At 52.1% G+C, this 10,726-nt stretch overlaps 1 protein-coding gene across 1 annotated transcript; it reads left to right on the top strand.

The window, feature by feature from the left end:
- The first annotated feature begins 4,066 nt into the window (after positions 1 to 4,066).
- On the top strand, positions 4,067 to 10,137 carry DKK1 (dickkopf WNT signaling pathway inhibitor 1). Its single transcript, XM_074297068.1, has 4 exons — positions 4,067 to 4,649; positions 5,403 to 5,598; positions 8,094 to 8,228; positions 9,514 to 10,137. The coding sequence occupies exons 1-4, from the start codon at positions 4,383 to 4,385 to the stop codon at positions 9,762 to 9,764; spliced, it is 849 nt and encodes a 282-aa protein (XP_074153169.1). The 5' UTR covers positions 4,067 to 4,382; the 3' UTR covers positions 9,765 to 10,137.
- Positions 10,138 to 10,726: the final 589 nt, after the last annotated feature.

Genomic DNA, 10,726 nt, shown 5'->3' with positions numbered 1-10,726 from the left:
TTCCTGATTCCAGGACCAGCACTCTTTGTGCAGTGGCTAGAGCAGTGGATCACTGGGCTACCTGGTGAGAGACCACCCTCAACACTCCCTCCTGAAAAAAGTCAGTAAAAAAGGTTCTGTTCTATAAGGACTGGGGAAGGGAGGAGCACAGCGGAGAGGGAGGAAAGGAATGGGAGAATAGAAGGGATTGTTCAAAGAGTTCTTTAGAGGATTCTGGGTTCTGAAGATTTGTTTTAAGAAGAGATGAACAGGACTGCAGGGTGCAGTTAAAGACAAAGGGACAGAGGGGATCTCTTTTTACAAATGAGGAAACTGAGACTCAGAAAGGGAAAGGCACGTGTTCAGTCACACACACAGTTAGTGACTAGCACAGTCATCAGAGATTAAAATTCAGCTCTTCTCCCCCACATTCAGAGCTCTTTTATTCTTCATTTTCTCAGTGTGTCTGTATTGCCTAGCCATTCTTTTCCTGGGAGGAGAAGAGGAGGAGAAGGAGAAGAAGAAGGAAGAACAGGAGAACAAGGGGGAAGAAAAGGAAGGACAAAGGGGAGGAAGAGGAGGAGAAGGGGGAGGGCAAAGGAGGAGAACAAGGGGAAGAGAAGGAAGGAGGAGAAAAGGAAGGGAAAGAAGGAAGAGGAGAAGGAGGAAGAAAAGCAAGAGGAAGAGAAGGGTGTGAAGACAGGGGAAGAAAAGGAAAGAGGAAGGGTAGGAGGAGAATGAGGAAAAAGGAAGAGGAGAACAAAGAGAAGAGAAGGAAGAGGAGGAGGAGAAAGATGACAATGACGATAACAAGAAAAAGAGAAGAGTGAAGGGGAAACTTCTTGCCTCCGTCCCAGTCTGGGAGTTTGCGGATCAGGGTTCCCTTCCCTAAACTTCATTTCCGGGGCCCTTACTGCTAGGCTCTGCACACAGCAAACGCTGGATCACATTTCCTGGTCAGAATGAGACATGATTCAGAATAAATACATCAGAGCATTAAAAAAAACCCACACATTCATCAGAGGCTTCTCTCTCCTGGGGGGAGGGGCAAGGAGTGTAGAGAAAGAATCACTTGTGGAATTCTTGTACTTCTTGGAACAAATCCTCCTAACCCTGAGCTCCGGAAGACTGAGCCGCGGACAGGCCTTTAGTCTTTCTCCTCAGTCTGGCCTGTAGAGCCCGTATGTGTACAAGCCTGCGCGTGAATGTGCAAGCCCGCGCGTGAGTGCAAGCCCGCCCGTGAGTGTGCAAGCCCGCGCGTGCGTGTGCAAGCCCGCGCGTGCGTGTGTAAGCCCGCCCGTGTGTGCAAGCCCGCGTGTGAGTGTGCAAGCCTGCGCGTGCGTGTGCAAGCCCGCGCGTGCGTGTGTAAGCCCGCCCGCCCGTGAGTGTGCAAGCCCGCGCGTGAGTGTGTAAGCCCGCCCGTGTGTGCAAGCCCGCGTGTGAGTGTGCAAGCCCGCGCGTGAGTGTGCAAGCCCGCGCGTGCGTGTGTAAACCCTCCCGTGAGTGTGCAAGCCCGCCCGTGAGTGTGCAAGCCCGCGTGTGCGTGTGCAAGCCCGCGGGTGGGCCCTCTGCGTGTTCACGTGGATGTGCGTGTGTTTATGTAAATGTTCTGTGAGTCCGGGAGCTGCAGCTCTGATCTGGGGCATCCTGTTTTTGCTCTCACAGATCCTGAGGGATCAGACTAAAATACAAATAAGGCTTGAGTTTGGAGGAGCCTTTCTCTCCGGCCATCCAACCCCAACCCTTTTGAGGTAGGTAATGCAGGATTATCCCCATTTTCCAGACAAGAGCACTGAGGCTCCGGGGAAGACTGATTTTCTCCTGGTCCAAGGGTTCAGGTCAGAGGGATGTGAAGCAGCAGGACGGAGCCCCCCTCCTCCCCCCCCCCCCCCCCCGCCTCTCGCTCCCTATGCCCCCGTGCCCAAGGAGAACAAGAGCTCTCGACCAGTGACAAGAAAGCTCCAGTTGTTACTTCCTGTCTGTCTCCCTCTCCCCTCTCATCTCCAGCCCTGATCTAACGTCCAAAGGCCAGGCTCGCCCCCCCTCGGCCCCCCCAGATCGTCCCTTCAAAAGGGAATTTAGAGCAGCCTTTCTTTCCGACCGGGCTTTTGATGTGCAAATCCCCTCCCCCTTCCGCAGGGGAGGGGGGAGGGCGACATTCAGACAGACAGATAGACCGAGGCCGAGACAGAGACGGCAGCAGCTCGGACCCGGGGAGCGCGAGCCCGGGCCCGGCCGGGGAGATGCCCGAGGGAGCAGCGCGAGCCGGCCGGGCCCCGCCCGCGAGCTCCAAACGGCGGCCCCGCCCCACCCCCCACAACTAAGTGCTTAATGAATAAATTACGCAGGAAGCCTGCGGGGGCGCGCTGTTTATTTTGGCTTATTGGAAGCTCGGTGAGAGGTGAAGGTTCTTCGGAGCCCTCGGGATGGGGAAGCTTCTTTCTCTTGGAACCCTCTCGAGCCCCCGGCGTAGGGAGGCCGCCACGCCGGGGACAGTCGTCCCCATTTCCCAGATTGGCCAAGTCGCCGACGCCCTCCTCGAGCTTTGTGTGGGGCCGTGCCCCCTCCCCAGACTTGGGCACAGAAATCTCTGGGTAAGGGACGTTCCCGAGGAGAGTGAAACACAAGCTCCCCCGGGGTGGAGTCGGTTTCCGTTTGTCTGTGAATCCTCGGAGCTTCCCCAAGGGCGAGTGTGTGTTAGGCAGCGGAAGGAGCAGGCTCCGAGAGGGGAGGGCGCTGACCCAGCGCCACACAGCTGGCCCCAGATCCGGCGAGCGCTCCCGCGAGCGCCGCACCGCACGCTTAGCCCGGGCCGTGCGGCGGGCCGTTCTCAGAGAGGAACCAAGCATGGGGAAATACGGAGAGAAACAGAGACATGCAGGGGAGATGGAGGGGGTGGGGGGGAGAGACAGACAGAGGGAGGGGGAGGGAGAGAGAGAGACAGAGAGAGAGACAGAGACAGAGACAGACACAGAGATACAGAGAGAGAGATATACATAGAAACAAACATGCAGGCAGAGAGAGGCACAAAGAGACAGAGAAACAGAGACATGCAGGGGGAGATGGAGGGGGGGGAGAGACAGACAGAGGGAGGGGGAGGGAGAGAGAGAGACAGAGACAGAGACAGACACAGAGATACAGAGAGAGAGATATACATAGAAACAAACATGCAGGCAGAGAGAGGCACACAGAGACAGAGAAACAGAGACAGAGAAAAGAAGCAGAGAGACAAAGACAGGGAGCATTGATAGATGATAGATAGCTGATAGAGATAGTACAACCGCCTCATTTTGCAGATGAGGAAACTGAGTCCTGCAGAGGTTGTGATTTGCCTCAGGCGGACATCTGAGGAAAGGTTCTATTCGGCCCAACTCTGGGTGGATAATTATATTATGGATAATTTTTATTAGCACCTGGCGGGAGGAAACTCGCAACTCCAATCCTCGCTATTGCCTAAGTGCACTTGAGAACGTGACTTAAGCTTTCTGAGCTTCGGTGTCCCAATAATAAACGCTCTCGTGTCTATAGCGCACTTCGCCCGTGTCCCTTATTTGATCTCCACCACAACCCCGGGAGGAAAGCCTTATGCACATTTCCGATGTAGATAGGAGGAAACTGAGGCTGGCTCGCCCTGACACAGTTTCTGTGGCAGGATTCGCACCCTAGTCTTGTGACTTGCGCAGGAATTGATCCCAGGCCTTCCTCACCCCCGCTCCTTTCTATGCTTGGGGGGTAGGAAACGATGCGCTGCAGGATACTGCGGGGATAAGGTGTCCCCTGGGGTCGCTCTGTGTCCCTTACAGCCCCCAGGGGATCGTGCCGGGTGCTGGCGCTTTGGAGGAGACGGGCGCAGGGGAGAACCGGGCCCGAGGTGCCGGGAGAGGCCCGCTGAGGCTAAGAAGATGGGGGGCCTGGGGGCCCTGGTTCGGGGCAGCCTCCGAAAGCCGCTCCCGGGGCAGGAGCCGGGCGCGCCAGCCCACCGCGCCGAGCCTGGGCCCCGAAGCGGGAGGGGCGGGGGGCGGGGGGAGGAGAGGAGGGAGTGACAGCCCCAGCCTCTCCGTCCCTCCCCCCTCCCGCGCGGGCCCTCGCACACCCCCTCGCAGCCCCTCTCCGAGGCTTTGAAATACCATCCCGGGCTTTGTAGTGGCCCCCGAGGGGGCGGGCAGAGCCGGGCCCGGGACTATAAAGGGGGCGGCGGTGGCAGCGAGCCGGCACAGAGCCGCCCGCCCGTCCCACTGCGCACCTCGGACGGCCTCGCTCTGGGCTGTGGTCGGCCGCCGCTTGTGCCGCGACTCGGAGCCGGGGAGCGGGAGCCCGCAGCTTCCCACGGCGCCGTCAGAGCGCACGCCCCCTCGCTCGGTCTCCGCGGCCGCCTCGCCCTCCGCATCCCTCCCGCAGCCGACATGCCGGCCCCGGCCTCCGCCCCGGCCGCGGGGGCGGCCCGCTGTCTGCTGGCGCTGGCCGCCGCCCTCTGCTGCCCGCCGTGCGCCCCGGCCGCCGCCACGCTCAACACGGTGCTGGTGAACTCCAACGCCATCAAGAACGTGCCCTCGGGGCCCGGCGGCGGCGCGGCCGGCTCGGTGCCCTTCTGGGCCGTCAGCGCGGCGCCCGGGGACGGCGTCCTGTTCGACCGACCCAACGGGTACCTGCACGTGGACAACAAACACCAGGTGGGCGCCTCGGCTGGGCCCCCGAGCCTGGGGCGGCGGGAGGGGCGGCGGGAGGCGGGCACCGGCAGGGACCCTGGGCAAGGGCTCCTGGGACTGAAGTCCAGGAAGGCCGGGGAGCTGCCTGCTGGGGAGGGGGGGCCTCGGAGCCTCTCTCGGGGAGTGGCCGTGGCTCTCCTGCTGGGAAAGAGGGGCTGGGAGAACGCGGTGCTTCGGCCCGGGAAGCCGAAGATGCCCGCGCCAACCTTCCCGCCTACTACCCCAAGTCCCAGCTATTCAAATGCAGGATTGGACGGAGGGACCCGAGAATAAAAGAACTCTGGAAGTCCCGGAGTCGAACCCGCTTATTTCACAAATAGGGAAACATTCAGAAAAGGGGGGGTCTCCGGGGCACGCGCAGGGAGTCAGAGGGGAGCACCGCCGGCGCTCCCCCCCCCCCCCCGCACCTCAGGCTGCCGGGAGCATCCCTTCTTCTGTAAGATTCGGAGGTCCGCATCGGGAGGCTTGTTAAGAGCCCACCGTGTGCCAGGCACTGGCCGAGCGCCAGCGGCTCAAAGGCAAGGGCTCAATCATTCGGGCTTCGCCTTTCCTTACTGTGTAACCTGGGGGCAGTTCTTGAAACTGTGGGGACCCGGCTTTCCGATGTTGCGAGGGAGGATTGCGGCGGGAGGCTCCGGGGCAGCTGCCTTCAGCTCCAGCTCCCAGCATCCTCCTTAGCCGCTCAGAGGCTGACCGCGCTCTCCCGTCTCTCCTCAGCAACATTTGCCGTGCGTGGACGACAAGGACTGCGGCCTGGAGGAGTACTGCGACCTGGGCTCGCGGGGCGGCGGCAGCCCGGGCGGCGGCGGCGGCGGAGGCAGCGTCGGGGGGCAGGTCTGCCTCCCCTGCCGCAAGCGCCGCCGGCGCTGCCAGCGGAGCGTCATGTGCTGCCCGGGAAACTTCTGCAGCAACGGTGAGTGCGGCCCGCTGGCTCTCACCCGGCGCGGCCTCGGGCCTGAAAGGGAGGCTCCCGAGGGAGGTCGGAGCAGCTTCCAGAAAGAGAACCCAACGCTCTCCCATTTAGAAAGAGAGAGCAAGGAGGCGGCGGAAGCCCGGCCCCCGGAGCTGCCCCTGGCATTTCCCTTTCGGGGGGCAAGAAAAGCAGGCAAGAGTGGCACAGAAATGATGTGAACCGGCAGAAGTGATCATGGTGGTGGTGGTGGTGGTGTAGCAGCGGCAGCAATAGAAGTAGTGTAGTGGTGGTGGTGGTAGTGGTGGTGGTAGTAGTAGTGGTGGTGGTGGTAGTGGTGGTAGTAGTAGTAATAGTAGTAGTAGTAGTAGTAGTAGTAGTAGTAGTAGTAGTAGTAGTAGTAGTAGTAGTAGTAGTAGTAGTAGTAGTGATGAGATTCTCTAGGATTATTGTGTGGCTGTAGCAGCAGCAGCAGTAGCAGTGGTAGTAGTAGTAGTGGTGGTGGTGGTGGTGGTGATAGTGGTGTAGCAGCAGCAGCAGCAGCAATAGTAGTAGTAGTAGTAGTGGTGGTGGTAGTACTAGTAGTAGTTGGCAAATTGAAGTATCATTTTCTACCTTTGCTTTTGGTATTTTTGTGATATGGCTACTATGGGAATCTGGCTGCATGGTTTCACGTGGATAACTGATATTTTGTTTGCCTTCTCGGTTGGGAAAGAGTTAGGAGGAGGGAGAGAATTTGGAATTCAAGATTTAAAAAGCAAAGAATGTTCTAAATAAATAACATTTTAAAGTAAAGAGAAAAAATATATCAATAAAGTTTTAAAACTAAACTAAAAAAGCAGCAGCAGTAATTGGAGCATTCTGGTGTAGTGGGATGTTTGGAATCAGCACCTGCATTTGAATGCTAGTTTTGACACCCTATACTGCCTTCTTAATCTCCAGGGCAAGTCCCTCGTCCCACCCCTGCTCCCCCTTCCTCCTCCAGCTGATTTGTGCCTCTAAAACGAAGCTTTAGACGCCACATTTTCTCTCTTGGTTACTTGCCACGCTATAATGGTGCCTTGCAATCGGGAATCCAGGTTTTCTGGATTCAGACATTTTCCTCATTAGTTGTGTAAGTCTGGGAAAATCACCTGACTTTGGTGCACCTCAGTTTCCTTCTGTGTATATTTCATTTGCACAAAGCTCTTTATGGAAATCTTCCCCCAGTGGTGAGCTCCTTGACGACAAGGACTGTCTTTTACTTTTCTTTGTCTCCTCAGCCCTTGGCACAAAGTACTTAGTAAGTGTTAAATGATTATAATAGCAGGGATTTCACAGTGTTCTTTAGGAGACTGCTGCTGCTGCTGCTGCTGCAGCTGCTGCTGCTGCTGCAGCTGCTGCTGCTGCTGCTGCTGCTACTACTACAACTACTACCACCACCACTCAGTTATTAGCCTCCATTAGCTTTAGAGGCTAATAATTCAAATCACCGGGCCTTCAGTATGACTTTGGTTTGGAGTAGAGGATTAGGAGGTACATGAGCAAGGGGTCCCAGTGTCCAGAATAGCAGCAAGCAGAACTGGGTTACTTAAAATGCTTTTATTTTCTCTTTATGTTTGCTTATATTTTAATAGAAATAGACTTGCTGAAATGCTCTTTTATTTATACATGTCATCTCCTTTTATGGAATTATCAAATGTCCGCAGTAAATGACTCTTGCTTCAAAAGAGGCAGACATGAGCCAGTGGGGGGGAAATGATCTGAAGCTTTCAGGCTAATCTTGCCTCTGCTACTAGAACTTTGATCTTCTAAATATGCACAAGAGCAAAGATGTATCTTCAAGGAATCTCAGAGATTATGGAATCGAACCCATTCTTGCATAGCACAATAGCAGGAGACCCTAATATAGTTAGGGTTTCCCAAACTGATTTTGCTCCTTACTGACAGCATGACCTTGGTCAAGTCAAGGCTGTTTACTCATCTAGAAAATAAAGAAATTGGATTGGTGATCTCTGAGGTCCCTCTTGCTATAATTAGCTGACCCCTCCCACCTCTAAATCCAAGACTCTTTCATCTGAGTCCTGCTATAGAGAGTCAATGAATACTTCTCTGTATATAAGAATACGTTTTAATATGGTAGCACAAACCTCAAAACAGCTACCCCCCCCAAATTGATATGTTCCCTCAAATTCACTTGTACAGAGTAAGTGCTAAAGAGTCTGGCTTCTGGCCTTTGTGTTGTTGGGCATAAGTATCAGGGATAGACAGTGTGTCACTTACTGCTGTGACCTCTTAGTTCCTTGGAGGCCCTATCTGGAAAATGGGGAGGTTGTGACTATTAACCCCAAAATTCCCTTCCAGGTCTGTAGCTTTAATTCAATTGTAAACAGAAGGAGGTTTGGGGGACATGTAAGATGATGGTTTCCTGATTCATCAGGGTATAAAGTGACCTGGACAATAAAACACAGCCATCTGAGACAGATGTCAGCCCTGACCAATGCCTCTTGCCATTTTAGGGATATGTGTGCCTTTGGATCAGAACCACTTACATGCAATAGAAATGGATGAGATGACCACAGAACCAGTGAATAATGATCCCAGTCTCCTGGAAGGCCAGCCCAGGAGAACCACTCCATCTGCCAAGACCAAAGGTAAGAGAATACTTGCCTCTCCTTCCTTCCAAGGAAGGGGTCCTGCTCTACTCCTCAGACAGTAAAGACAGCCCTCTGAATCTAGGATTGGAGACCAGGAGTATAATCTTAACTCTGTTACTTACTAGCTGCTAGGAAGTAACTTCTCTGAAGCTCAGAGTGAAGGGGGAGTGAGGTGCAGTGGAAAGAGTACTAGATTTGTTCTCAGAGGACCTGGATTCATATGTTGGTTCTATTATCTATATAATCTCGGGAAAGTCTTAACATCTCAGCCTCAGTTTCCCTAATTTTTTTAAATGAAGCTGTTGGACTAGATGTCCTTCCTACTCCCAAAGTGCTATGATTCTATGAATCACAGAATCTGAAGAATTAGAAGGAATATTAGGAACCATCCAGTCCAAGACCTTGTCTGGATCAGAATTCCTTTTAACTCTTCCCTGCCAATTGGTTATTCAGCCTCTGTCTTAAGTCTTTAAAGGAGAGGACCCTACCACCTCCTGAGACAGCCATTCCCAACTCCCAGTCTGGGACACCTCTCATTGCCAAATTGTTGTTTTCCTGACATCAAGCCTAAGTTAATCCCTTTACTACATCCATTTGTTGCTTCTTGTTCCCATCTCAGCGATATTATTTGCAAAAAGTGTTTAGCACGGTGTCTGGTGTATACCATAGTCACTACATAAATGTATATTCCTCTTCCCAAATGTGAAGTCAAAAGGTGGAAATCTAATTCCTCATCCCCATTCTGTAAAAGGGCATATTTTTACTATTTGACCTATAGTGTTGTTATGAGAAAGAAAGGCAATATGAGGTAAATTTAGAATCCAGAGATTTAAGGCCTAATCCTGGTTCTACTTGCTTATTACTTGAACAGTTATCTCCCCTGAGCCTCAGTTTCCTGATTTGTCAAGTGAATATATTAAATCAGATGGCCTCTAAGGTCTTTTCCAGGAGAAATCCAGTGATCTGAGAATATTGTATAATACTTTATTCTTTATAGTGTAGGAACAAATTATTGTAGCCCAGAGCAATCATTTCATTGCTATAAGAAAACACTACCACTGATATAGACCAGTCACTCTCCTATAAACAATTGCCTGAGGTCCTGAAAAGTTAGCTGAATGGCCACAATGTCTATCTTCACCCCAAACATGATGTGCTTCCTCTCTGAGTTAGGAGGTCTCAGAGAACAGAGGCTCCCTGATGTCAGAAATTGTTATGTTTTTCTCTTCATCCTTGTAAGTGCTTCTTCTCATCATCACCTGCTTTCCCCTCTCTTGCCCAGGTCAGGAAGGTGCCGTCTGTCTCCGTTCCTCCGATTGTGCCGATGGCCTCTGCTGTGCTCGGCACTTCTGGTCCAAGATCTGTAAGCCTGTGCTCAAGGAAGGTCAAGTTTGCACCAAGCACAGGAGAAAAGGCTCCCACGGACTGGAGATTTTCCAGCGCTGCTTCTGTGCGGAAGGCCTGACCTGTCGAGTACAGAAAGATCACCTAACCAATAACGCTTCTCGGCTTCACACCTGCCAGAAACACTGAAGTGCCCTTGTCAGCCGCGGCTGGCCATGGATTTGACCTTGATTCTTCTGTCAGCCAAGCCTTCAGGAGGGACACGTTCAGTGTTTACAGTTGCACTCTCCAAATTCCCCTTCCGGAAGCCTGGAGTGCAAAAATGGCTTTGTTTCTGTAGGGAACGAACTCTATCCCGTGACTATTTGCAGTAAATTACTGTGTTGTAAATATCCAATGTGGCATTTCCCTGTATATGATCCCAAACTTTTAATTATTTTTCTAAAAGTGCCTCATTGTCTGCAGTTTACCCATGACCTGTAAATTTTGTACACACTGGTGATGTTATCTTGAGTCTGATAAATTTTCTATTTTTAATTGAAATAAATAGTTTCTGCTGAAAGTTTTTGCCTTTTCCCTTTGCTGAGCAGAGTGTTCAAAAGGACTGTTTGACTTGTGGGAGAAACAGATGGGATCACAGATCTACAGTAGAAAAGAAATGTAAAATCTAATCTAACCATCACTTCATTTTAGGGATGACGATAAATCAATTGACTTCAGGATAAATCAATTGACTTCAGGATAAATCAATTGACTTAACCTTAAGTCCATTAAGTTAGTAGGCAATAATGATGCTGAGACCTCTCTGACTCCAAATGTAACTCTTTCCACCAAACATGGGTGGAATGATAGACTTGGCGTTAAGAGAAACAAAATTCACCTTTGACTGTCTTGAGCTCTGGTAAAATTGGGCAAAGTGTATTATTTCCTGATGCTTCAGACAATTTCCCAAGATTTTTCTTGAAGGCCTAATAAATTTCACACAAGACATTATCAAATTCACAAAAATAACAGATCTTTTCTCTTTCTTTGATTAGTTCATCATACTTGAACTACAAAAGCTTGCATTGTGGCTGAAGAGGAAAAGTCTGTATCTGAGTTAGGGAACACTATTCATTCAAATATTCTTATCACCAGGCAGTTTTAGAAAC

The sequence above is a fragment of the Sminthopsis crassicaudata genome, chromosome 2, assembly GCF_048593235.1.
Source record: "Sminthopsis crassicaudata isolate SCR6 chromosome 2, ASM4859323v1, whole genome shotgun sequence".
Taxonomy (NCBI): domain Eukaryota; kingdom Metazoa; phylum Chordata; class Mammalia; order Dasyuromorphia; family Dasyuridae; genus Sminthopsis; species Sminthopsis crassicaudata.
The sequence above is the reverse complement of the archived record's forward strand: the minus strand, read 5'-3'. Positions and strand labels throughout refer to the sequence as shown.